Raw genomic sequence first — 23,985 nt, 5'->3', positions numbered from 1 at the left:
TTTATGAGTTAATATGAAGCTTAACACGTATGTAAACAAGAGGAAACACCAAGCCTGCCTCTGTCAAACCTGTGTCTCTAAAACAAAATGCTTAAAACATTATAATTTGTTTGCTTAATCTGTATAAAATAATAATTTGTCTGTATTTGACGGCAGTGATACTCTCCGGGCCAGACTAGCTGCTCACTTCCTGGATCTCCTTTGGTTGCCTGGCAACTGCTCAGGGTCCGGAAATATGCTAGCTCGACTCAAGCTAATTATAAAACTGCAAACGGTTCATTTTACACTGACAAAAATATATTTTTACACTAATTTAAATATTGTTGATCATTATTATAATATCAATAAGCGTGTGCTGTAGATTTTGTTAAGCAAACTGTTTCCAGTCGTTATGCTGTAATGGAAATATCTGCAACAGAAAGCGACTAGCGTATTTGAGAAAATGTGTAACTTTTTGCTTCTAGCCTATTCAATCAGTGCTAAGTGGTCTTAAATAATTCCCCCTTGAAAATGTATTAGCCTTAGCGACTGTGTTTGTCCACAATAAGCAGATTTGGGCTCTCCTCCGTGTGCTCCTCGCTGCTGTAGCTGCACTTTGCATCCAGCATCCTCTCCATCATCCCAGCGCTCCAGTGCACGCGCACGTCGGGTCGCCATGGGGTGTTCTGGGGGCGGAGCCAGCGTACTGCTGCAGCTGTCCATGGTTGCGTAGTGAGAACCAGAGAGGCTCCGGGTACGTGCGAGATGCAGCCATAGTCACGCTACACTGTCTAAAATCATAACCTGCTGGGATCGCTAGTGTTGCAGCGCATCAGAGTCGACTGAAAGGTGAGACTGAATCGTGCATTTCGCCCGTTTCTTTTTTTCTCGAGACGCTGCCCCTTGCCCTTGAAAATTAGTGCTGACGATCCATCCCCCCTCTTGCATCAAGAACAGGCCAGGAAGCAAACCAACATGGATGCTGTGCGCTATAGCACTGCTGCTGATGATGCTTGCAGAGAGATTATGCTCCTAGCATCGTATTCACAGACTTTAATCCTTCTTATTGACAATTGACATCGGGATGCGATCCGGATCAAAGGATAATTTGACACCCACATGACATAGGAGACGGTTTTTTGGTGAAAACGTTGAAAAAGGCTACACAAGGGCTTTAAATAGACCACTGCCTATTCATTTGTGTCAAGATGACACCCATCTGGAAGCAGCTACATTTTCAGGAATGGCTTTAATCTTTCTTTACTTGCAGCATGAGTCTGATGAATAATTTTCTCTTGCAGCGTGGCCGGCTGTGTGGATGTCAGTTACTGATTTACTTCCAGCAGCAGAGGCAGTCAGCGGTCCTCCCAAGATGTCACAGTTTAGGTATCACCATGTAGAAATGTAGCCGGACGACTGACATCGTCGGTGCAGTTACAGTGAAAATGTGTGAAAATTCAATGAGTGCAGGAAAATGGAATAAAGCCAGTACGTTGCAGACAGAGGTGGATCTTTCATAGTATCGCTTGTGCAGGATAGTTGTATTTAATGAGACGGACCAGCTGTTGCCTGCAGTCAGATGGATTCAATCACACAGGCCTCACTTTATTTGAAGGCCGGATGTATGTCATGATAAACAGGCTTTCTTAACAAACAGGCCTTGCTTATGAAGCAGTGCGTTCAGTTTCCTGTTTCTGTTCCCAGCTTGTGGACGTGAGGTATCATGGCAGAGCACCAGAGGCAACGCTCTCTGTCCACCGCTGGTGAGTCTCTCTACCACGTGTTGGGAGTTGAGAAGGTGGCCACAGGTGATGACATCAAGAGATCCTACAGGTGAGGCATCCCTCTTCGACTTAGCCTTCCTCACGAAACCCAAATGTGCGCTGTGATTCTTTTTATTTCATTGTCTTTTTTCCAAATTTCTACACAGGAAACTGGCATTGAAGTTCCACCCTGACAAGAATCCTGACAATCCTGAGGCAGCAGATAAGTTCAAGGAGATAAATAACGCCCATGCAATTCTGAACGACCCCACAAAGCGTAATATTTATGACAAATATGGTTCTCTGGGACTATATGTGGCCGAGCAGTTCGGCGAGGAGAATGTCAACACTTACTTTGTCCTTTCAAGCTGGTGGGCAAAGGTAAGACTGAGTCAAATCTGTGATTTCATTTTTCAGCGTATTATTTGCTCACACATTGACTCTTCACGTCCTCCCATGACTCTGCTTGCCTGCAGGCTCTGTTTGTATTCTGCGGCCTTGCCACCGGCTGCTACTTCTGTTGCTGCCTGTGCTGCTGCTGTAACTGCTGCTGTGGAAAATGTAAACCACGGCCTCGGGAGGGACAGGACCAGGAATTCTATGTGTCCCCCGAGGACCTGGAGGCTCAGCTGCAGTCTGACGAGAGAGGTGAGACTGAATCACCTGCGTCGCCACTCCCACTTTGAATTGGTCAGAGGGGTTATTAACAGGAGGGGGCACAATGCAAAGGTGCGTTCTGATCGCCTGGTGATTCCCCTGCAAAGTGGACTACACAGGGTATTTAGCCATGTTGAGTAAGATAGTAGAAAATGCTCAGTTCCAAGGTGCTAACTGTGTAGGGAAGAACTGATCATCTGTTCATCACTTGACAAGCAAAATTACCCATCAGTCATTGAATAATGGAGCTCAAAAAGTGAGAGTTTACATATGCCGCTGTAACTAATGTTATCATTATTCGTTTCACCATTTAAAGCTGCAATATGTAGAATTTTAAAAAATAACTTATTGTTTTCAGTAGAATGTGAAGACATAATACTTTATGTCTATGTATTATGATGCTAAGTTATCTAATGAAGTAAGCACGCAAACCAGCTAGCCTCAGCCCGTCTTGGTCCAAAGTTCCTCTGCAAGCAGTGTAAACACTCAACCGTTGCTCTGAGCTCCCAGTCAGAACCGCTAGCTGCACGGCTACATCCAAGGATGTTACATTAAATCTGGACACAGTGTTGGAGGCGGGGCCCCATTCATTCCTGTAAAAGCTGTACAGTGCCGTTTTAAAGACTATAAACTTCCGACTTCACTGTTATGAATATACCGGGATCTTCTGTGTTGTGCAGCCCGTAGAGCGTGTGCACTAGAGACTTCCACCTGCTGAGCTGGCTACCTTCAGTTTCTGCGCCCAGCTAACTCGAATGGTGTAGCCAACAGCTAATGGCAGTTAAAGTTAGCAGCCATTAGTTTTTGATCTGGTGATATGCTGCCCCCTATTTGAACAGAATTTGACTTCTGCATAGGGCCAATTCATACATATTGCGCCTTTAAGTAGTTTAGTATTCATTAATTACTTATTTATTCATATATACTCATTTTATATTTCTCTAATATTTCTCGGGAAACGAGCTATTGTGGACCTTTTAACTATTCTGGCATTTTTGCTCGTTTATCTCAGAAGTGTTGACGATGGTGACAACATCAATGTTTCACCTGACCTGTCATTAATTAAACTACCACAGTGAGGCTTATGGGACAGTACAGAAGTCGATGGGAAGAGACAAATACATTTGAATTGTTAATTGTGCCACGAATCACAGATATGTGGAGGAATTTTGTTGCATTTCCTAAACAGACTTTCCTTGAACAGGAAGCAGGGAGTGCAGTTCAAATAATGCAGCTACTGAAAATGTTTCTGTTTCAGAGGCTGGGGGTGACCCTATAATGCTGCAACCATCAGCCACAGAGACGACCCAGTTGACATCAGATGGGCACCACTCCTATCACACCGACACCGGCTTCAACTAACCCCTCCATCCCCGTCAATCCTGGCCTGCGGTCCTGCCTGCTTCCCTGCTCCACCTCGATGAGATGAGCGAAAAGAGCGATCCATCTTTTCACTTCAGAAAGGGAGCCATGCGGAGGAGAGGGACTAGTAAGCATGGCCCATGAAAGGAACTAATGAAATCACACCCCTTACACCCCTCCCCCGATTGGTCCACCATGTAGTTCCCAAGACAAGAGAAACATTAAGTTGTTTCCTTGTCGTTTCTTTCTTTTTGTATTTCTTGGCCTTTAACCTCACAGGTCGCCTATCCCACTTCCCCTTTCCCACATCTTGCATCATGGTGTAGCATGCACTGTTTATAAAACATGGTCTCCAGATTTTATTTCATCTTTAGCCACATTTTTACTTTGCAAGACTCATAATGTAGGTGCATAAATATGTGCAATATGTTCAAGCAGTACAGTTCACAAGGAGGAGGAGGATTAGGGGGTTTTGTGCTAAAAGAAAAAGGAGAGCCATGGCTCAGGGAGGTGCTGGTTAGAGAGATTTGTTTGTTTTGCGAAGGCGGCCGGTGCCGTCATTAAACCTTCAAGAACAGAGCTGTCATGTATTAGCGCAGTTTTTACTTCTGATTTGCAATCAGCACTGTTTTAGTTGAAGATGCCACCTGCCATCGTCAGATCCACAGTACGTCTTTGGCACTGTGTTTGTCTTTGGTGTGCCCCCCCCCCGAGTGTTTTTAATGTGAATCATGAGGTTTGTAAAGGCACAGAGCTTTATTTGCAGACATGATTTCATGAATGCCTGCTGGCGTCACAGTTCTACTTTAGTAATTAATTAGTATTGGCTTTTCTCTTCCCTGCCTCAGCTTTAGTTCAGCTAATTCTTGCAGGATAGAGCCTACTCTCCTGTCGGTCCTGCAGCACTGAACAGTCGTCATGACAGTCGTTTTTTTTATGTAACGTTCATGTTGGTTCATAATATCTTGAATTCTGACTATTATGGCAGGTTTCAGCCCAGGTGGGTTACTTATAGTGTCATAATTTAATGTTGATATGCTGTTCTCAGATAAACCTAAGAATAATTTTTTGTTTCATTTTATTTTGTTCCTGTTGCATTTTCGATCAGCTGTTACATTTGATTTATCAGATTTGTTGACATCGGATCGTTTTGTCGAAAGTTTGTAGGGCCGAGTATCAAATTGATACTTTTATGGCACTGACCATGTTACCTCGATACTATTGAATATTTACAAATGCCCTGTCATTCGTTACCAAATTTCAATACCTAAAGAGTTAATATCATCAGTGTCAGTGAGCCAATAAGCATGCAGCATGCTTGTGGAGTCGAGGGGTGATAGTGCCGGTGATTGGCTGTCTCGAAGCGTGCAGGAAAACATGAGGTATCACCCAGAGACAGGGCTCACTACAGGTATGTCTAATGGAATCTTTCGTTAAAACAGATTTCATTAAATTGAAATCGAAAAAAAAGAATCTTTTAGGAACCATTGTCAAATTCAGGGTATCAATATCGAGAATTTTATCGATACCCAGCCCTAAAAGTTTGGCAAAGCATCTCCGATATTAATCATATCACGAGTTTCTGCCGTCTTTTCCTTTTTTATTTGTTTGTTTATAACAAAAGCCAAACATTTTTATTTCAGAGATGTCATAGAGACCGAAAGATATGGATTTCATCCAGTTACTGCAAGTATTTTTGTTAATTTATTGCTAATGAGCTATAAGAAGCCGAGGAGCTGCAGGTAATCCAGCCGGCTCTGCTCAGAGGGTGACATGTTTTTCGCTGTGAGCTGTCTTGAATATGTTAAGTAATTAATGTCATGTGGAAAAAAACATGTCACACTCTTCATAGCTGGGAAATAAAGCTGACTTACAGAGCATAAATATAATATTTTATTATATTATAATTCTAATTATTATATATGATATTTTAAGTGGTGAGGTATATGATTTTCATCATGTTTTTAGTCCTCGTGTTTTGAACTAAAGTCTGATGACATTTTGTCCGATGCTGTGATCGTTTATCATTATTGACTTTTTTCGATCCATGTAGAATAAGAAGCTCGTGAGGCATATCATCCGTGAGCCAGCGCCACAGGCAGCTCCAAGTTAAATGACTCTATAGATTTTTCATACGACTGAATTTGCATATATTGCCACACGTTTGCAAATTGCCATAAATTGCCATGAACATCTTTGCCACTTTGTTAGTTTCATAACTGCTAATAATGTGTTTCAATGGTTTACAATTGGTGAGCTCCTGTTGCCCACCCTCTGCTATTAATGGTATGGATGTTGACCTCTGTGGCCCTTGTATGATGTTTCCTGTAACCCTTGATGAAACGTAGATGTTCCTGTCATGGCTTTTTCATTGAGATTCTGAAAAAAGCTACTGTAAATGTTCTCAGTTGAATGCACTGTGTGTTTAAAAAAAACTATAATGGATCAATGATCAGGAAATGACTCCATAAAAAGACAACATAGTATATAGTGTAACTATAGTGAAATGGTTATATGATGCATTTTTTGACTTTTATTTATTTCATACTTTGTCATGTTTCAAATGATGATTGGCTATAATTGGTATGATGTTGTATTGTAACCATTAAATTTAGCGAAGAATGGTTTAATGGTTAAGGTTGCTTGTACATACACACGGCCTATATAAAGTATAAACCTTAACGTTTATGTTGTAGCATGGTAATTGTGTGTCTGGAAGAAAACAAGTGGATCATTGATCTGATTTGCTGTTGTTGAATAAATGTTCCTGAACATTGTGTCCTTATCAGATTCTTTCACATGGGCTTAATAAAACATGTAACACCCAAAGCTGTTACAGTTGGGAGGAGGTTTGAATGTGACTGACTGGATTAATGAAGGCTACAGTGACTTATATTAATACAAAAACACATGCAAGATAAGCTAATGTTATAATCAATTATAACCAATGACATATTTTGGGTAGATTGTAGCCTATTAAAACCTCTAAAAAACTATTTCATAAGTCCTGAAGCAAGAAATCTACTTAAATAAAAGTATCTCGATTTAATCAGAAAAATTAACTTGTATGTCCAATTTTACTTTTTACTTGCATTAAAAGAAAAGGTGGGTTTTAAGAGAAAATATTATAAAATTATACCTTCTGACGGTATAATATTGTTATGTTATTTATCCTTAGATTAATATCTCTGGCTTTGACTCATGCTAACAACCACAGAAAACTAAAAGCTGCAAAATCATTGTTCACGTGCTTCTAGATGAGTCTCATCACTCTGCAGTGTTGCAGCTTGTTTTGCCAGCAGATGGAGACAAGTCTTTCATTTTACCAACTTATTGCTGGCTGCTAAATCTAGATGAGAGTCTACACACACACACAAAAACATGTATTAAATTTTACAGTGACAGGAGCCATTCTGTCTGTATATGTACAGTGTTGTAAGTTTAACTTGGGAATTTAATTATGATTAATCTGAGATTCTGAATCAAGGACAGGTAAGGAGTATTTTTACATTGTGGTATTACTATTTTTACTTAAGTAGAGGATCTGATTACTTCTTCCACTCTTGATTATTTGTGAACTATTTTGGTCTGCTTGGGATGTCATGACTTGCGATTAGATAAGAAAAAAAAACAACCACTGGGTAAGCAATGTCTTATCTTGAAGGAAATTGAATACTGTTATTCATGACGCATATATAGCCTGATTAAAATGTGTTGTCCTGTATTCCTCAGATAGAAATCTATGTATGTTAAGGTTATTGCTTTGTATAGTAGTTTTGCTGTTTTTCAGGACAAACCTTTGTGATGAATTTGTGATAGAATCAGTGATTGATGTGTGTCAATGTGGAAAGACTGAAAATCTATACTCAAGTATGCGTACAGTTACATTACTGACTTATTACTCAATTACAAGTAAAACTCAAACTCAGTATTAGTTACTTTTTAACTGGTGATGTTGAATGCATTATGAATAGCAAGCATAAATGACATGGTGTATTAAGGAAGGACTTAATACTCATAAAGTACAAACACCTCAAAAATGACATAATTACAAAAATATAAGTAGATAGTAGGGAGTAATTTGTTACTTTCAAAAAAATACTACATACATATACAAACAGTATACAACCGGTCGACGAATTATTGGATCCAGTAATTTGCATTTTTGTGATGATCAGTTTTGTTTTATTAGAGTGTTTGTATGATGTAGATGAAGTAAAAGTACAATATTTGCAGTACCTCAAAAGTGCAAGTACCTCAAAATTGTACTTGAATGCAGTAATCTGGCTACATTCCATCACTGATTACTGGTCAAGATGGAGGGAAAGCTAGAAGTAAACAAATTAATTATAATTGGAGCGTGTGTGTGTGTGTGTGACATGTTCCTGCCTCCTGCGTGTCTCTCGCGCGCTGATTGGACGGACACAGCAGGCTCAAACTAAATTAGCTAACCACTGATAATAACACTCCGAGGTGAGAGTGGCAGCAATGAACCGACCAGGTAAGACTTTTATCACAATGTCTTTAAAGAGTACCTTACTATGACTTTTTACAAGTGGCTTAGTTAGTTTTTGTCGCCATATAACGTGTTTAAAGTGTGTTTTTCTGCTGCCGTCGACGCCGGTTAACGTTAGCTCCGTGTGCAACAAGTAGCTGTTAGCTGTTAGCATCAGTTAGCTTCAGTTAGCCTGTCAGACAGAGTGAAGTTCAGCACTGAGGACAGCTCCTAGCGCCTGTGTGTATTTACACTGTTATGTAAGATATACAACTGATCTATCTATCTATCTATCTATCTATCTATCTATTAATAATATATATATTTTTCCTATAACTATTTTGATGGTTTTAGAGGAACTACTTCATACATCATTGCAAATTCTGTAAAAATATCAAATCATCTATCTATCTGTCTGTATGTTTGTCTGTTTGTCTGTCTACTTCCTCAGCAGGTTTTGGTGGACCTTCCTCATCCATGAGCTTCTCCACAAGTATACCAGAAAATGGATATTCACCCTCAGATCTAACCGAGGAGGACATAGACCATCTACGGATTGAGCTTTCAAAGGTGGTGCAGCTTTTGTGGGCGATTGAGTTCAATATACTGTAGAGAGCCGAACAATATATTAATATGTTTCACGGTATCTGCTTACTGTTGTCTCGTTTTGTTTTTGTTTTTTTCTGTGGTATAGATGGAGGATGAAATTGAGACTCTGCGACAGGTGCTTTTTGTCAAAGAAAAATATGCAGCAGACATCAGGAGGCAGCTGGGCTTGAGCCCCCTCAGTAACCTCAAACAGAACCTGTCCAAAGGCTGGCATGACGTCCAGACCTCAGCCCCGTAAGTTGCGTGTTTATAGCATCCTGTGTGAGATTGTCATTGTTACTTTAAATAGCAGTAAGCTGTAAAAACTCCACTACGCACCTCTATAGTCTTACCTGCTTTTAGACACTCCCCCTTTTCAGCTGGCAAAACATTTGCCACACATTGACAGCGTGTGACATGGTTACATAACTGTTGAACACATGCTAATGACTCACGACTGTCGTGGTCCTAAGTCGATGTAATAATCTGCCAACTTATGCATCGTGTGCTCTTGTTTCAGGTATCTGTCAGCCTCTGCCACTTTGGACGACATCAGCCACTCAGACATGTGAGTGTTGGTCGTCATGTTTGCATCCTGGCCTATAAAAAAAAATACTTGTACGGTATTCTATAGCGCAGGGGTTTCCCAACCTATTTGTTCTGTGCTCACATGTTAAAGAGGCATCTCTTCTAAAGAACAAGTGATGGGATTTTCCAGGTCAAATAGGATCGGTGCCCTGTAAATAGCCTTACAGCCTGACTTAGCACAAGGAGCAGTAGTATTAACAGGCAGCGGCAGGGGTAGCCAGATAGTCTTTAGCCATTGATGTAAAGGGGCCTGTTGTTTTGCGCTCTTCTGGGGCCTCGGTACAGAAAAATGTAGTGGATGTTTGTCCAATCTTAGCTTAAGGTTCAAAGACAGGAAAAATCCAATCTTCCTGATCTCATGGCTGTCCTTTCCTATCACAGACCTCGCATTTAACACTTCAGATATCCTTACTAGAACTGTAAACTCAAACCTTTGATCGACACTCAGTCTGTCATCCCTGTATCTGTATGTACAATGTACTCGAAACATCCTGTATCCGTGACAACAGTTGTCCCTGGCTAGCTAGCTCGCTTTAATAGACAATAAAATATGGGTGATGAGTGTTAGCTCGGATGAGTTGGAGACGCGAATGATGTCGGTGGAGGAGAGGATATTCTGTATACCCATTAATACATGGTCGGGAAATTTAAAGCTAACAGACTGACATCACTAGCTTCTTCAACAGACTAACATCAGTGTTAGCTTCTCCAACGGTTTAACATCAGTGTTAGCTTTTCAAGTGTAACGTTTATCTTCACTGTTACTGACATTCAGATCTAACAACAGTTGGTGGCAGTTATTTTGACTGTAGGACAGGGTCTGTGCCATCCTAATTTAGGATTCCTGACTGAAAATTAATTAGTCAGGAAAGTTCTGTTGTTAATAAATTTGTGTCCTAATAACAGATCTTCCTAAATGTAGTCAGGAAGTATGGTTCTGTGCTACCCAAAATCCCAAATATCATCTTAAACTGAACTAATATGTGTCACAAGTGTGCTGGGAGTGTTGAGACTTTCTTTCAGGTTCTGACTTCTGCTGCTTCTTTTACCTGTAGATATGTGAAGACACGAGAGGGTCTCTCTCAAGCAGGCCAGGTGACAACTTCTGCTCTCTCCAGTGTGGGCATGGTCATCACCAGCAGACTGGCAGCAATGAGGTACTTTAGTTCTGGAAATAAAAAAAGAGAGAAATTTTCAATTATATTTGTTAATAAAATGATGAGGAATGAGTCATAACAAACCAAAATGAGCAGCCGTTTAAGCTGGGGGTTCTACCAGTTACACACAAACAGTGTAGAAGCTACTGTTGAGGTGCCTGGTTGGAAAATCTGTCTTTGGCTAATTCATCCAGACAGATGGACGAGCAGGAAACCAACAGAGAGACATCACAAGTAGATCAAATGTCAGAGGGATGCCTTAAAATGCAAACCGAGGTTGCTGTTACAGAGACGTTTGATTGGTTTTGGTCTTTTCATGGACAGCTTGACATTTTTAAAAAATAATTCTTGTCTTTTAAAGCTGTTAGCAACTGATATCCTTTCATCAGCCGCCATAAACTCTTCATTTCAGGATCCCTTTTTATTCGTGGTACCTCCTCTATTTTCTATTTTTTGGTAATCGAACAGTCAGCCCAAAATGTTTTAACATTTGAGGTAAATTATGCGTATTTCTTCCTTTTGATGCTTTTTCCACTGTAAAAAATGGTTATTATTGTAACAGATCTTTGAAAACAACAACAAAAACACAAGCTGAGCACTTTAAGAGTCCGTGCTCTGAAGGGAAGAACACCACAACCAACCATTCATGGCCACTTTTCAAACACTGCGTGCATGTTTTCAACTTAAGCTCGAAGGCCTCCTGTCTTGTGTTTGTGTTGAGCAGTAAGCGACCATAATCCAATCACACTAGTACAGCTGGACATCAGCAGCAGTCACTGATAAGTCTGTTGTTCTCGTCCGTGAGGAAACAGAAGCTGGTGTGACGTTATCTGTGTGTCTGTTTTTATCTCAACAGAGCTCTGCCTCTCCCGAGCCCACCACGGTAAGATCTGTGAGTGCTCAGACTGAACTGAGCTCAGTGTTGTCGAGCTGAATGGTCTGCAGAGAGCGTGTGTGGACGTGCTCCATTACATGTTTCCTGACCAGAACATAACATTTAAAGTTCAATATATTGACTCTAAAGTGCATTTTATCTTTGTGCGGCTGTAGTAGCTGTTAGTTGATCATACAGTTCACATAAATAATATATATTATTATTATTATTAGACATGAAAGTTAACAACGATGTCAAACATTTTGATAAATGTTCATCATTTTGTCCCATTTTCTATCAAGGAAATGACATTAATCATATTTAAAATAAATTTTTTTTTAAGAATATTACAAATTATTAAATCAATTAAATTATTATTTAAGAATTAACAAAATTCTTCTTCTAAGAATTAAATATAAATATTTTCCATTTACTGCTTCTCAAAATTTGTGGATTTGCTCTTTTTCTTAGTTTTATATCCATTGAAATCCAATTTTTTATGACTTACTATTCTTTTAATCATGTTTTTTGTGTCATTACCATTAAGTTTTCATTACTATTTGTATTTTATTCTTTTTTGATTTTTTTATACCCTACTGAGGTCTCACTTGTTAATGAGATCTTGATCTCAAAGTGACTTCCTGATTAAACAAAGTTTATATTTACTTGGAGAAGAAAAAGAAACATCACATCGGGCTCTGGCAAATTGTGACAGACTTTTTTTAGAGTAAACTATTAATCGATGAATCATAAGAAAGAAGTGACAGATTAATTAATAATCATTAGTTGCAGCACTACACAGATCATGTATGATAGTTTTAGCAAATTAAAGGGTTGCTTTTTTCATGCTTTTGCTGATTCTGTATGATGTTCTTTAATGCTCAAACCTTCTTTGTTCTGCCTTTTCACTGTGACGCCCAGCTCCCTGAGCCAAAACATCAGTGTGCCGACTATGAGGTAAAACACCATGAATGTTTGTCCTTTATTAACTGGTTACTGCTGTATCCATGTGATTAAATACATGTTCAGTTTAGTTATAACTATAACTTATGACAATGTTAATAGTGTACTTTTTCTTCACATCGCTCCGCAGACATTCCTCCACGTTTAAGTCTTTTGAGGACATGGTCGGCAATGTGAAGGTGAGTTTGTCCAAACGGGCTTATAGCGCACAAAGTGTTCTTACTGAGTTTCTGATTATTGATCACCTTCTTGTCTGGATCACGCAGGACAAGGTGACTGGCAGTCTGGCAAATAATGGTGACACCTCCGGGTTTGATCGAAGATCCTCACGCAACAGCTCATATGAATAAATTGTGTTTCAAACCATGTAAAGTTATGTAAGAATGATATTTTGCTCACTTGTCTCTGTGAATTTCTCCAGTTACTTCTGACTGTTGTATTAATACAATAAGACGAATAGAATGTATCATGTAAAACTTGCATGTAAATATAGTCTAAATATAATATCCATCCATCCATCCATTGTCAACCGCTTATCCGGAGTCGGGTCGCGGGTGCAGCAGGTTTTAATATGTCAGGTGTTATATTTCTGTATGTTGGACACATTTAAGACTTATTTATTTTGACCTGTGAGTGCAGTGAACATATTTTTCCAAATAAGCATTCATTGACAATAATTGTGGCATTTTACAAAACAGAATATCACAATAAGTATTTTTGTACTGTGAATTTTTTTCAATTAAAGTCAATCGAATGGTGTCTGGTCTTTTGTCATTGATGGTCAACTGAAGTTAATTTACTTAAACTGATGTTTACTTAATAAGATTTATTTATGTTATTTCTGACAGAAAATTTTAAGGCTGCTGCTGGTGGTGGCCTTGTTTCAAATTAACCTTTGGGTGGCGCTAGAAGCCACAAATGTATTAAGAGTTTTATTTTACTAAATGGAAACTAAGTGTAGTAAGTGTCCATATCCTCTCATACTGTGCATCCACTTATACTGAAATCAAAATATTTAGGTTTAATTGTCAGTGATGGAATGAAGCACTTGTACTTTACTTTAGTATTTTCATTTTCTGCAGCTTTATACTTCCTATCCACTGCATTTTGAAAGGGAAATAACATTACTCACCACGCTGTGCTGCATGAGAGCCAAAGTAGTACATTTTTACATAGTTTTATTGGGAATTGAAAGAAGAAAATGTGACTTGTACATATAACCAACGTTTTACCTTTTTTAAATTCATATAGTGTGTTTTTTTTTTTAAGAATTATATTGTTTTTAATCTTATTCAAATACACTACTCAATATTTGTCAGGGATATTGGGATATTTTAGTGTTTTACCTAATCATTTATTCTACTACATATCTGAATTTTTATTTTGTGTTTTGTGAATATTTTTGGTCCCCAAAAAATAAGGCAACATTGATCACATTACATGCATGCAACCTTTTCCCAACAGCCCTAACCGATTCTGACTAGTGTGCATATTTTATGTGCACTGTCCTGTAATGTTTATTGTAATTTACATACAATATGTGCAACATCACTATACATTTTATGTCTTGCATGTGACTGTAATCAATTCCATTATCGTATATACACGTGTTTTTCTTGGTAAAATGAAGGTGGTGAGTACGTCCTCTGGCGTCCTGACGGGAATGATAGTCAAACTACTTCATCAGATTCAAAGTAACACGTTTAAAATCATTTTATTGGGAATTGGATTGAAAAAACAAACAAACAGAAAACACTTGGGGATTATTTTGATGATCCAGTGATGGTCGACCCAAATCATACACACTAAATAGTTACATGTAAATACATATATAATTTAGTTTCCCTCGTACTTTCTAATTTAGAATAGTTTATGTCAGATACTTCTGTTGGAGTTCTACTCATGAAGGCGACTGTAACTTTTGCCCAAGGTATCTTTTAAGTTTCTATACGTCCTCTGACACCAATTTTAAGCAAGAAAAACATGATGTTCCCTGACCGGGAATCGAACCCGGGCCGCGGCGGTGAGAGCGCCGAATCCTAACCACTAGACCACCAGGGAAGGTTGCAACGCCGTGTGTCACTAAAATTTTTGAAGCATATCCTTGCTAGAGATATGACTTAAAATTGAAACCTTCCTTCACTAACACATAAAGTAGCTAATTCACGGATTGACCTCCAACCCAGCTAACGTCACCTGACGTCACCGTTGCGCGCAGCTGAAGAACAACAACACGATAACGTTCACAGCTCTGAAACTGAGCCGCTACCTCCTGTTATCTGCCTGGAGCTGAGGAGCGTGAGGTGTGTGAGGAGTGTGTCTCTCATCGGGTTACCTAAAGCCTCCTCAAAGCCTCTCAGGTGTCACTGAGTTTCCAGCTGCACGTTCTTTCCCCTCGAGCCACCCACAGGCCCCGCCCCGTGCAGGCAGCAGCAGCACGCGCCGGGGGTAGAACCTATAAAAAGCGGTCGCCCTCTCTCAGCCAGGACAGTGACAGCAGCACAGTTGACCGACCGGGTCAGAACCGACACTTCAGCCACAAATGGGCCATTGTAACAACTAGGACCTCTTCTACTTCAAGCCATCCGAGCCTTACAACCGCATCCTGATTCTCCAAGGTAGGTCGAAATAATTTAAGAATATTGTAGTTTTTTTTTTTAAGTTTCACCTGTTACAGCCGCAGGTGTCATTTAAAGGGGCCCAATGCAGTTTTGGAGAAGAACTTGAAACTCAGATTTTCTTTTCTCTCTATCTTATTGAACAAACTGAACATAGATAACAACAACAGAGTGGGAAGGTTTGTTTCTTTATCTTATGTTCCCCTTCTTTGGATCAAAACAATTATTAAACTCATCTCGGAGCAGATTCATGGTCGGGCTCTAATAACCTCTAACTATTAAAGTACTCGCCGATTATCTTGAAATTTGATTTATCAGTTTGGGTGATTAAATAAAATGAAAGAAAAGTCAAAATGATCATATTCCAACTTCTTAAAGGGGCACTGTTAGTTTTGGAGAAGAAATTCAAACTCACAATTTTAATATTTACAATTTTAATAAAGTGATAAAACAAACTCAGACTTGTTTATTTTTTAAAGCTAGAAAGGTGGCAGGGTCCGCCAAATATAAATTGCGAAGTCATGTCATTTTTTTAATTCAGTTTGCTTGAAACTCTTCTTTGTTTAGAGTGAACACGAGACAGTGTTTCTTTAAAAGGAAAAAAAAAACTTGTTAAACTTGTTCTCTGCAAGTCAGCATGCACATTTGCATCTGGGTACTGTACAAGTGGCGTTTCCATGCGTCTGCGACCTCGTTTATCAAGACTGTAGCCTAATTGTCTGCTCCTTAAAATCCCCCAAAGCCACCTGCTGCTCACCTGGAGTTAAGCTGTACAGCCTTCAGCTGGTTCCAAGGCTCCAAGCTGATAAACATCTTCTACTAAGCCAAGAGGACCAACAACATAATTGTTTTTGGATAATTTCTGATATTTAACACATTGAAAACACATTCTGTAAAAGGTTCAGTTTATTTTTTACCAATGAGGGGTTCAGCTACAGGCATCCCGTCTATAATTTCCTGGCTGGAAAGAGTAGAAAGTTGGAAACGGACCAAACTTGAATCATGTTCTGCCAGGTCACGTATCTGTTCATGCAGCCGGCTCGTGTACAAGCCGTCTGAGTTCAGCTGGACATGTGGACAATATACTCTCCCACACACTCTGGTTATTTGAGTTATGGGAAACCAGACTCTAGGAAGAAGCAGCTGCCTGTGCTTCTTTATCGCTCTCCGTTTGAAGGCCTGTGGACAGGAATGTAGCACAGAGGGCACGTACGCATGCAGCAAAAGCTTCTGTGAAACCTGTCCTGAGTGACATGTTGTCATGCCGTTAATGCAGACGTGTCTTCTTGCCTCATGTCTCCACACGCCTGGGCAGAATCTGGGGTATCGGCTGAAGCAAGAGACAGAATCCACAAAATGCAGGAGATAAAACAAGTTTAAATGGCAGGAAATAAAAAAAAAAAAAAAACAGGATCCGTTCTGCCATATTATAACCAGGATAATAATACCTTTGTCCCTTGTCTCTCCTCCAGATTTCCATTTTCCATCTTTTGAGCGGTTTTCCACCTAAGGTCGGAGAAAATGGCAGCAATTCCATCAACTGGCTCCCTCATCGCCACCCATGATTACTACAGAAGTGAGTCGGACGTGGCCTACCTGCATTTATATTGAAGTCATTTCAGTGAAAGGCAAAAATAGACGACGACTTCTCCCAGAATTATCACTAAAAGGAAATGTCTATATCTTTATTCCAGGGCGTCTCGGGTCCGCCTCCAGCAACAGCTCCTGTGGCAGTGCGGAGTACGTGGGGGAGGTCATTCCACATCACCCAGGTATGAATAAGGTTTTATTTATTTCTCTATATTTTATATATTTTTTTAACCTAAGAGAGTGAAGTGTCCTTGCACCAAATCAACTTTCTGTCTAACGTCTATTTTGTTCTTCGCAGGACTTCCCAGGCAAGATTCTGGCCACTGGTGGACTTCATTTTTCTTAGCAAAACCGCTCGCGCCCGGCATGCAGAACGGATCCGAAAATCAAAAGTGAGCACATATAAAGACAGCCTCGGTGAAGTTAATCAGGCGCACTTGCCCTTTAAGCTAATGTTTCCTTTGCGTTGCAGGAACGGAACCTACACAGTGGCCAACGGGCAGGTGACCTGCATCGCCAGGGAGATGGTTTTGAAAAGACAAGTCAGTGAAAGCAGTGAAAGTGGAAAGTCTGAAGTTTCACAGTCTCCACCAACTCTCTCATAGGACTCCATTCCCTGCCAGCGCCTCCCCCTCCTGCCGCCTCCACCCCCACCTGCCCCTCGCACCTCCCTCACCCGCAGCTTGCCATCCATCTCGTGGAGATGGAGTTGGAGATGATGCGGGCGATGGCGACGGTGTTTGTTAGCTTTAGAAGTTTAAGTTCGCTTTTCATATTTGCCCGTGTATAGTATCTTTTTATTATGACCAAAAGTTCAAAAAAAGATGTAAAAAGTTTTTTCATTTTGTTTCTTCTCGTGACTTTACACTGTTGATAATAATAATAAATGATAATAATAAAAAAAAAATCTTGCATCAGCACCATTATTGTGTTTTATTCATCGTACACACCTCAAGAGATTCAAGGGAACATGACATCACTATTAAGGAAAACAAACTGGGACGTTATCTGAGTGTTGTCGTCAGGTGAACCTTAAAGGGTAATTCCACCAATTTTACATATTAAAGTGTGTTTGGGTCTCGAGGAGTACAACTGAATATGTGGGAAAAAACTAATATGAAGCCTTTTTGTGGCTCCAGAGGAAGCTGCACGTAATCTGATAAATTGGCCAGTTGCATTGTGGGTAATGTAAGCACCAGGTTTTGAGCAGCAGTCCGCGGGTCTAGCATTGTGCTCCTATAAGACTGCTGGACTCAACACAAACAGTTTAAAAACAAATGTTTAAAATCAATACCACAGAACCAGACATATCTCCACATACTCAATATCTGGTGCCTACATTACCCACAATGCAACAAAGCCACTGAGTGATGTCTGTAGAGGCAATTTATCAGATTACAAGCACCTTCTTCTGCAGCCACAAAGAACTTTATATTGCTTTTTGCAGTCTACTCAACAACACCTGTAAACACACTTTAATGTTTTCAGCTGGTGGAGTTGAGAGACTGGACTGCTGAAAGAAAAACACCCTCTTCACCTCCGCCAAGGAAGCTGTGTGTCCGTGTGTTGGTTTGTCAGCAGGATTACACAAAAACTCCTGAACGGATTTCCAGGAATCTTGGATGGAGGATGGGTCGCAGCCCAGAATAGACCCCAGTAACTTTCAGAGACAGATCCAGGAATGTTTTCTCATTTTTCTTTAATATTGTGGGATAAAGCATTCTTATTTATCATTTATGTATTTCTAGAGGAATACTGCATGGATCTTGATTAAAAGTATCAGGGGGGGGGGGGGTTTAGGTTGCCGTTATCTACAAGTGAGGACCGTTTTATGTGCCACTCTAGTCTGTTTGCTTGTTGGTTTGTCAGCAGGATTACACAAAAACTGCTGAATGGGTTTCCACGGAACTCGGATGGAGGATGAGTCTCGGCCCAGAATAGAACCCATACACGTTTAGGTCAGATCCGGATAAAGGGACTGACTGTGTTTTTGTTGATTTCCAGAGGAATGAGGCATGGATCTGAAAAAATCAGCTGCATTTAGATGTCTGGTATCTTTACTTGAGTGCAATTTAATGTAAATCTTTCATTTGATGAGCCTAAATTATAGTTAGGCAGTTCTGGGTGGTTTAAAATGTAGAGAGAGACACGAGTACAGAGTTTGTTACTGAATTAGGCTTGATTGAAATAAAGTAGTCAGTTGGGTGTTGGCAGAGGTATGTTCTCTACTGAGATTAGGAAAAACAATTTGTGACACTATCTGCTTTGTGTTTTGAATTAACCTCAGTTCTTCAGCTATATTGTCTCTCCCCGCAGGAGATCCACGCCAGCAGAGCAGCTGTTTTATAACCCTGCGAGGGAACACAAGCAGCCTACTTACAGAACCCACCTAATCTGTTTAGCTTTGATATGATTAGCCGTGATTAATTTAGTTGTTAATGCTGTTTACATAATGCCTCACCTGAGCTTCAATGTGGGCCAACAGCTTCTGGAGAAGTAAAGGTCAGGACAATTCAATATGATTTCAGCTACACTTATGTTTATATTTTTGTTTCTACATATGAATAAATGAATTAGGAACCAGCAGACAGTGTTAGCAGATCACAGGTCAGTTTCCAGCTCTCACTGTGGACCTCCCCACACATCCTTCCGTAATGACTGCACGGCATAAAAATAAAGCCGTCCACCTGCTGCTGTCAGATCTTACAGTTGGAACTGTTTGTGTTCACGTCACAATGTTGTAAAGGATTCAGTCTGTTCCAATGCTGCCAGGAGAGAGAATTTAAAGGACTAGTTCACGCAAAAATGAAAATTCAGTCACTCGGCCCCGTGCAGATGGAAAGTCAGGGCGAAGCTAAAACATTTCCGGAGCTTCACAACAAAACAATCTAGCAGCTCTCTCTGAAACAACTGAAGTAGATGGGGGCTTGTTTTAAAAGGTATTTAAAAAAAACACTGGTTGAGGGTATATATGGACATCTTTTCAAACCAATTTGGGATCTCAGGGCTTCCAGAAACTTGGATTACCCCTGATGAGCTGTATGGAGCCGTTTTATATTTCATTCAGTTTGTTTTTTCTAAAACATGTCCAACAAGTTTAGGACAAGCTGCACTCAAACCGTCTTGTGTCAGTGAGGAGACGTGGGAAACAGAACTTCACGTGACCTCCTTTTGGCATGAGGAGTAGATAATGACTGCATTTTTTCATGTTCAGGTGAACTTATCCTTTGAGTGTCAGCTCTTCATGTGTTGACCTAAATACTGAGTACACTGTAAGTGTAGCTCATTGATCATTACCCATTCCACCACACTGCAGTTCTCTGTTCAGTTCATTTTATTCAGTCAAATGAAGGTCAATGTAAAGAGTATTAGTCCTTTGAAACTGCAACATTTCAACCTTTCTGATACTATCTGTGGTTAAGCTGCATTGAAATCACATTGAGGTCGAGTTAGAGCAGTCACTGTTGAAAATCCTTCCCTGCAGTTGCTCATAGAATCTCTTTCTATTGTATTTCAGCCTTTCGATGCCTGGTTCTCTCACTAAACACCCTATTTTTCATAATTACCATTAAATCTATCAAATTCATGAGGAAAATCCTCATGTCTGACATCACAAATAAAACCAACTCGTCAAGTTTTTGCACAATGCTCAGCTGTATAAATCCCGCTGCTTTCTACCACACCATTAGACCCGTCTGCCCTGATGTCATTGACTTTATCTCTACATCTAGTTCTTCGTAGATCGCTGCCAGGGGCGGTTCTAGGGGGGGGGCCAACAGGGGCCAGTGCCCCCGTAACTCTGAGTCTGGACCCCCCTGTGGCCCCCCCAACAGGGAGTCTGCATCAATACTACAGTGACAGATTTCTTGCAATGATTTTGTTCTGAAGGTAAAGGCAGAAATAAAGTGTCTCAGCAGTTTACTACCCAATCAAAATTGCTGAAATTGTTAACAATGTTTTGTCTGAATGAGGGATTTATCTTTTTTTCCGGGTTGTATGTGCCCCCTAACAAAAGAGCCGGCCCCAACCTGGCCCCCCTATTAAAACTGGTCTAGAACCACCGCTGATCGCTGCAGCTGTGTTGTTTTCATATTCATATTCCGGGGATTTGCCCTTCACATCCTCCTGCAAACTTTCCACAGACTAACCTGGACTGCCCTCTGGAACATAAAAAAAAAGAGGGTGCATGATGGGAGATTCCCGCGTCGCCTCGCTGACACAAGAGTGTCTTGCACTTGGCCCGGATCACAGGACGATTATAGACCCAAGTGCCTCTCTGATATGCTGCCAGGAATAGGACGGCTTTGTATGGTGGGCAGGTTTTTAAAGTGGGGTGCCATGACATGAGTTATATCTCCGGACCTTAAAATGTCAAAATGTTTGTCCCAGTATGTTGCTCTGAATGCTCCACATACAGCACCGGAGATGTTTGACTTCCCTGTTTGAACAGAACGATTATCTTGCAGCAGGACTGGACTGTAAGCGGACTTTGTTTGGTCTATTCTTAGCTGCCGGCGTGCACATTGCAAAATCTTTGCTGCGTATCGAGTTCACAGAAAGTTCCATTCAGAGAACCAGTGCATCAATTGATCTCTCTGCCCCGCCCCACCCCAGGTAGAACCCCAGTGGCATCAAATTACAATATGTCAGAGGTCAAAAATGAAAAGAAATGATGCTGAATTATATAAAAAATGTCTTAATAGATGGGTTTCACAAGGGATTTGTGGCATGGTTTGAAAACTTGGTGCTTTTGAACGGAAACACACGCACAAAGGTGGCAGGAGGGCGTTTAACGGCGTCTCCGGTCCTTCCTTCTTTCTGCAGGCCGTCGCTGCACAGCCAGAGCGACGGAGCAGCTGCTTCATAGAATCTGGTTTCTGATGATTCAAATAACCGATGTGTGCGTGAGACTCCGTCCACATGTCCAGCTGCTCCTGAGTAAAAAGCGACCTGGTAGAAAGACTATCCAAGTGTTCCAGCCAAATAGGACATATTTGTGTTTCTGGTAGACGTCCAGGCCACTACGGTGTCCGGCCAGAAGATTCTGGATTCTCCACGATAACGTCTTAATGAATGAAGTCACAACTGAACAGAAGCTTTTAAAGAAAGCAGAGAATGATATGCAACTTTAAAAATGCATAATCGTTTGCTTATGCTTTTCATATTTCATTCATTTTCAGACTGATGAATAATTACACGAAACATTTCACACCGCACTGGTTTCACACGAGATTTATGACTTAAGACTTTCAACATGGCCGCAAAGAATGGGTGCTATTTGTTGTGTTGTGTTGTTTATTCATTGTTATTCTGCCCATAAGTTTGTCTGGTTCTTTATGTTTTAAGTCTGCTTTGGCTGCGTTTATGTGGGATCTGGTGTCTGATTGGAAGAGCCGGCTCTGTTTTGATGAAGTTAATGGGGATGCTAATAAATGAAGAGGAAGGCTAATTAATGTATTTCTGCAACGATTAAGTGAGAAAATTGATTGTTTAACTACTAATTTGATAATCCAATAATTGTTTAGGTAATTTTTCAAATATAAATGTCGAAGAACTCGCCGTGATGAAAACCCCCTTGTCGTATAAACACGTACAGGTATCCACATTTTTAAAGTTAGTTCTTCCACACGGGTATCAAAGATTTGCTGGTTCCTGCTTCTGATCTGTGATGCTTTCAATCTGTTCTTTTGTCATACATGAATGTAAACTGAATAAATGTGCGTGTTTACTCTTATCAAGACGAAACAAGATGTCTGAGGACACTAAGGAACGACACAGTGGGGATCTCTGACTGTTCCACAGACCAAACAATGACTCAACTACACGTGATTAATCGTCAGTTGCAGCTTTAGTTAGCTGTGTGCTCGTCTGAGTAAGCTCCAGTTTGTTTGTTTGCTGTCCACCCTCGTGGAAAAATAAGTGTTGGATGAGAGTTTTATGGAGGATTTGTCTCCATAATGTGATTTGAATACAAATCCGCCTCGCACCACACGTCTTTGTGATGCTCAGTGGAACTCTCCTCTTGGGTCAGAGTCTTTATTTAAACCCCGACCTGCTGTCATTGCTCATATTCAATGGAAAGTGTTGGCATGGTGTGACTGAGCGATACGTAAAGAATCTGGGGCGAAGGTGTCTGGCCCGTGACTCAGTGCTGTCAAAGAGTCCAACCCGCCCTCCCCCCTGCCCAGCTCTCCGAAAACGTTCAAACTGCACAGATAAGGGGAGAGAAATGGTACATCTGATTCTCAGTATTAGCAGAAGTTGTTGTATAAGGTTATTTGTCTTTGCAGGTAGTAAAGAGCTTTCGGACTGTCTGCAGGGGGATCGGGTGACATCCAGTTTTAGATCTTTATTTGATCAGCAGCATGAGCAGAGGCCGTGAACCCCCCGAGCCTGAGTGAGTCCACGTGCCGCTGAGGGACGTTCAATGTCAACACACGAGTGCTGCACGCTGTCCCACCATGACTGGCTTCTGTCTCTACAGGCCACCGTTGTTTATTTGTGTTTCCTGAGTGGAGCAAGTCCGGGAAAGTCTTTTCAAAATGACAGGAAAAAAAACAACAAACAAATCTGATTGCAAAATTGGCTTCAGAGTTTAACATTTCCAGGTGACGTCCTTTTAAAATAATGTGCCGCTGTGACTTCTGTTAATGGGATCCCTCCAGATCTTTCAAAGTTGAAGCTTATCAAAGTTAAAAAATGATTCGACTTTTGATCATTTAAGTACGTTTTGCACATATTTCTTCTGTACCTGTACTTGCAGCATTTTGATTGCAGGACTTTTAATTGTCGTTGAGTGTTTTTACATTGTGGTATTGCTGCTTTACTCAAGTACAGTATCTCAAAATGTCTCTCAATACTTTTTTATCAGGATCTTATCAAATACAACCCACTATTGCATCAAACTATGGTATAAAATGTAATAATCTTTATCTTGTTAAAGCATAAACAGTAAGATATTAATAATAATCTAACAGTGCATTTAGATAATTATCAATATTTTTAATTAAGTCACATTGCAGCACAGGGATTTGAGGATTTGACTATGTTTATGACAATAATCTGTATTTTCATTATGTGACATTGTTGTTGTGTTTTCACTATTTGGAAATATTGACCTTGGTCCAACGGAACACAGCGTCCACTTTCACACGAGTCCGATTTTAAAGCCAGCTGTAAAAGTTCCCAGACCTCCATCAGTACCACCAAAATACTTGACGTCATCACTGCTCCACTTCCAGTCTGAAATCAAGAGCCAATTCAATTTAGGCCACACGAGACAAGACGACCAGACTAAAAATATTGGGGGTCGTCATCAGTAGGCGCAGGTTCAATCTGAGTATCATGGTTT

General features: G+C 40.4%; 3 protein-coding genes and 1 non-coding gene across 5 annotated transcripts; 3 read left to right on the top strand and 1 right to left on the bottom strand.

Annotated features, from left to right (window-relative positions):
- Window positions 1–671: 671 nt before the first annotated feature.
- dnajc5aa (DnaJ (Hsp40) homolog, subfamily C, member 5aa) lies at window positions 672–6,538 on the top strand. Its single transcript, XM_030422524.1, has 5 exons — window positions 672–828; window positions 1,684–1,812; window positions 1,910–2,123; window positions 2,219–2,390; window positions 3,658–6,538. Exons 2-5 carry the CDS (start codon window positions 1,703–1,705, stop codon window positions 3,759–3,761), a joined length of 600 nt encoding a protein of 199 aa, XP_030278384.1. The 5' UTR covers window positions 672–828; window positions 1,684–1,702; the 3' UTR covers window positions 3,762–6,538.
- Window positions 6,539–8,155: 1,617 nt separating this feature from the next.
- LOC115585849 (tumor protein D54-like) lies at window positions 8,156–13,181 on the top strand. Of its 2 annotated transcripts, none has more exons than XM_030424507.1 (9): window positions 8,156–8,262; window positions 8,708–8,826; window positions 8,951–9,099; window positions 9,365–9,412; window positions 10,488–10,589; window positions 11,446–11,472; window positions 12,385–12,420; window positions 12,557–12,605; window positions 12,693–13,181. In XM_030424507.1, the coding sequence occupies exons 1-9, from the start codon at window positions 8,250–8,252 to the stop codon at window positions 12,774–12,776; spliced, it is 627 nt and encodes a 208-aa protein (XP_030280367.1). In that variant the 5' UTR covers window positions 8,156–8,249; the 3' UTR covers window positions 12,777–13,181. The 2 variants fall into 2 exon arrangements, with proteins under 2 accessions (XP_030280367.1, XP_030280368.1); XM_030424508.1 differs by having other exon boundaries at window positions 8,174–8,262; window positions 8,711–8,826.
- A 1,234-nt stretch (window positions 13,182–14,415) lies between these two features.
- On the bottom strand, window positions 14,416–14,487 carry trnae-cuc (transfer RNA glutamic acid (anticodon CUC)). Its single transcript has one exon. It is a non-coding gene; the product is annotated as a tRNA-Glu (tRNA).
- A 400-nt stretch (window positions 14,488–14,887) lies between these two features.
- Window positions 14,888–17,530, top strand: ppdpfa (pancreatic progenitor cell differentiation and proliferation factor a). The gene is made up of 5 exons (XM_030424509.1): window positions 14,888–15,044; window positions 16,517–16,620; window positions 16,739–16,816; window positions 16,933–17,026; window positions 17,107–17,530. The coding sequence occupies exons 2-5, from the start codon at window positions 16,566–16,568 to the stop codon at window positions 17,237–17,239; spliced, it is 360 nt and encodes a 119-aa protein (XP_030280369.1). The 5' UTR covers window positions 14,888–15,044; window positions 16,517–16,565; the 3' UTR covers window positions 17,240–17,530.
- The last annotated feature ends 6,455 nt before the right edge of the window (window positions 17,531–23,985 follow it).

Source organism: Sparus aurata, chromosome 7 (assembly GCF_900880675.1).
Source record: "Sparus aurata chromosome 7, fSpaAur1.1, whole genome shotgun sequence".
Taxonomy (NCBI): Eukaryota; Metazoa; Chordata; class Actinopteri; order Spariformes; family Sparidae; genus Sparus; species Sparus aurata.
Note: the sequence above shows the minus strand (reverse complement) of the source record. Positions and strands in the feature narration are given on the sequence as shown.

Coding starts and splice junctions, on each gene's coding strand:
- dnajc5aa (XM_030422524.1), top strand. CDS start 1,703: ATGGCAGAGCACCAGAGGCAACGCTCTCTGTCCACCGCTGGTGAGTCT. Junction 1,813..1,909: donor GACATCAAGAGATCCTACAG/GTGAGGCATCCC, acceptor ATTTCTACACAG/GAAACTGGCATTGAAGTTCC. Junction 2,391..3,657: donor GCTGCAGTCTGACGAGAGAG/GTGAGACTGAAT, acceptor TTTCTGTTTCAG/AGGCTGGGGGTGACCCTATA.
- LOC115585849 (XM_030424507.1), top strand. Junction 10,590..11,445: donor AGCAGACTGGCAGCAATGAG/GTACTTTAGTTC, acceptor TTATCTCAACAG/AGCTCTGCCTCTCCCGAGCC. Junction 12,606..12,692: donor ACATGGTCGGCAATGTGAAG/GTGAGTTTGTCC, acceptor TGGATCACGCAG/GACAAGGTGACTGGCAGTCT.
- ppdpfa (XM_030424509.1), top strand. CDS start 16,566: ATGGCAGCAATTCCATCAACTGGCTCCCTCATCGCCACCCATGATTAC. Junction 16,817..16,932: donor GGTCATTCCACATCACCCAG/GTATGAATAAGG, acceptor TGTTCTTCGCAG/GACTTCCCAGGCAAGATTCT. Junction 17,027..17,106: donor AACGGATCCGAAAATCAAAA/GTGAGCACATAT, acceptor TTTGCGTTGCAG/GAACGGAACCTACACAGTGG.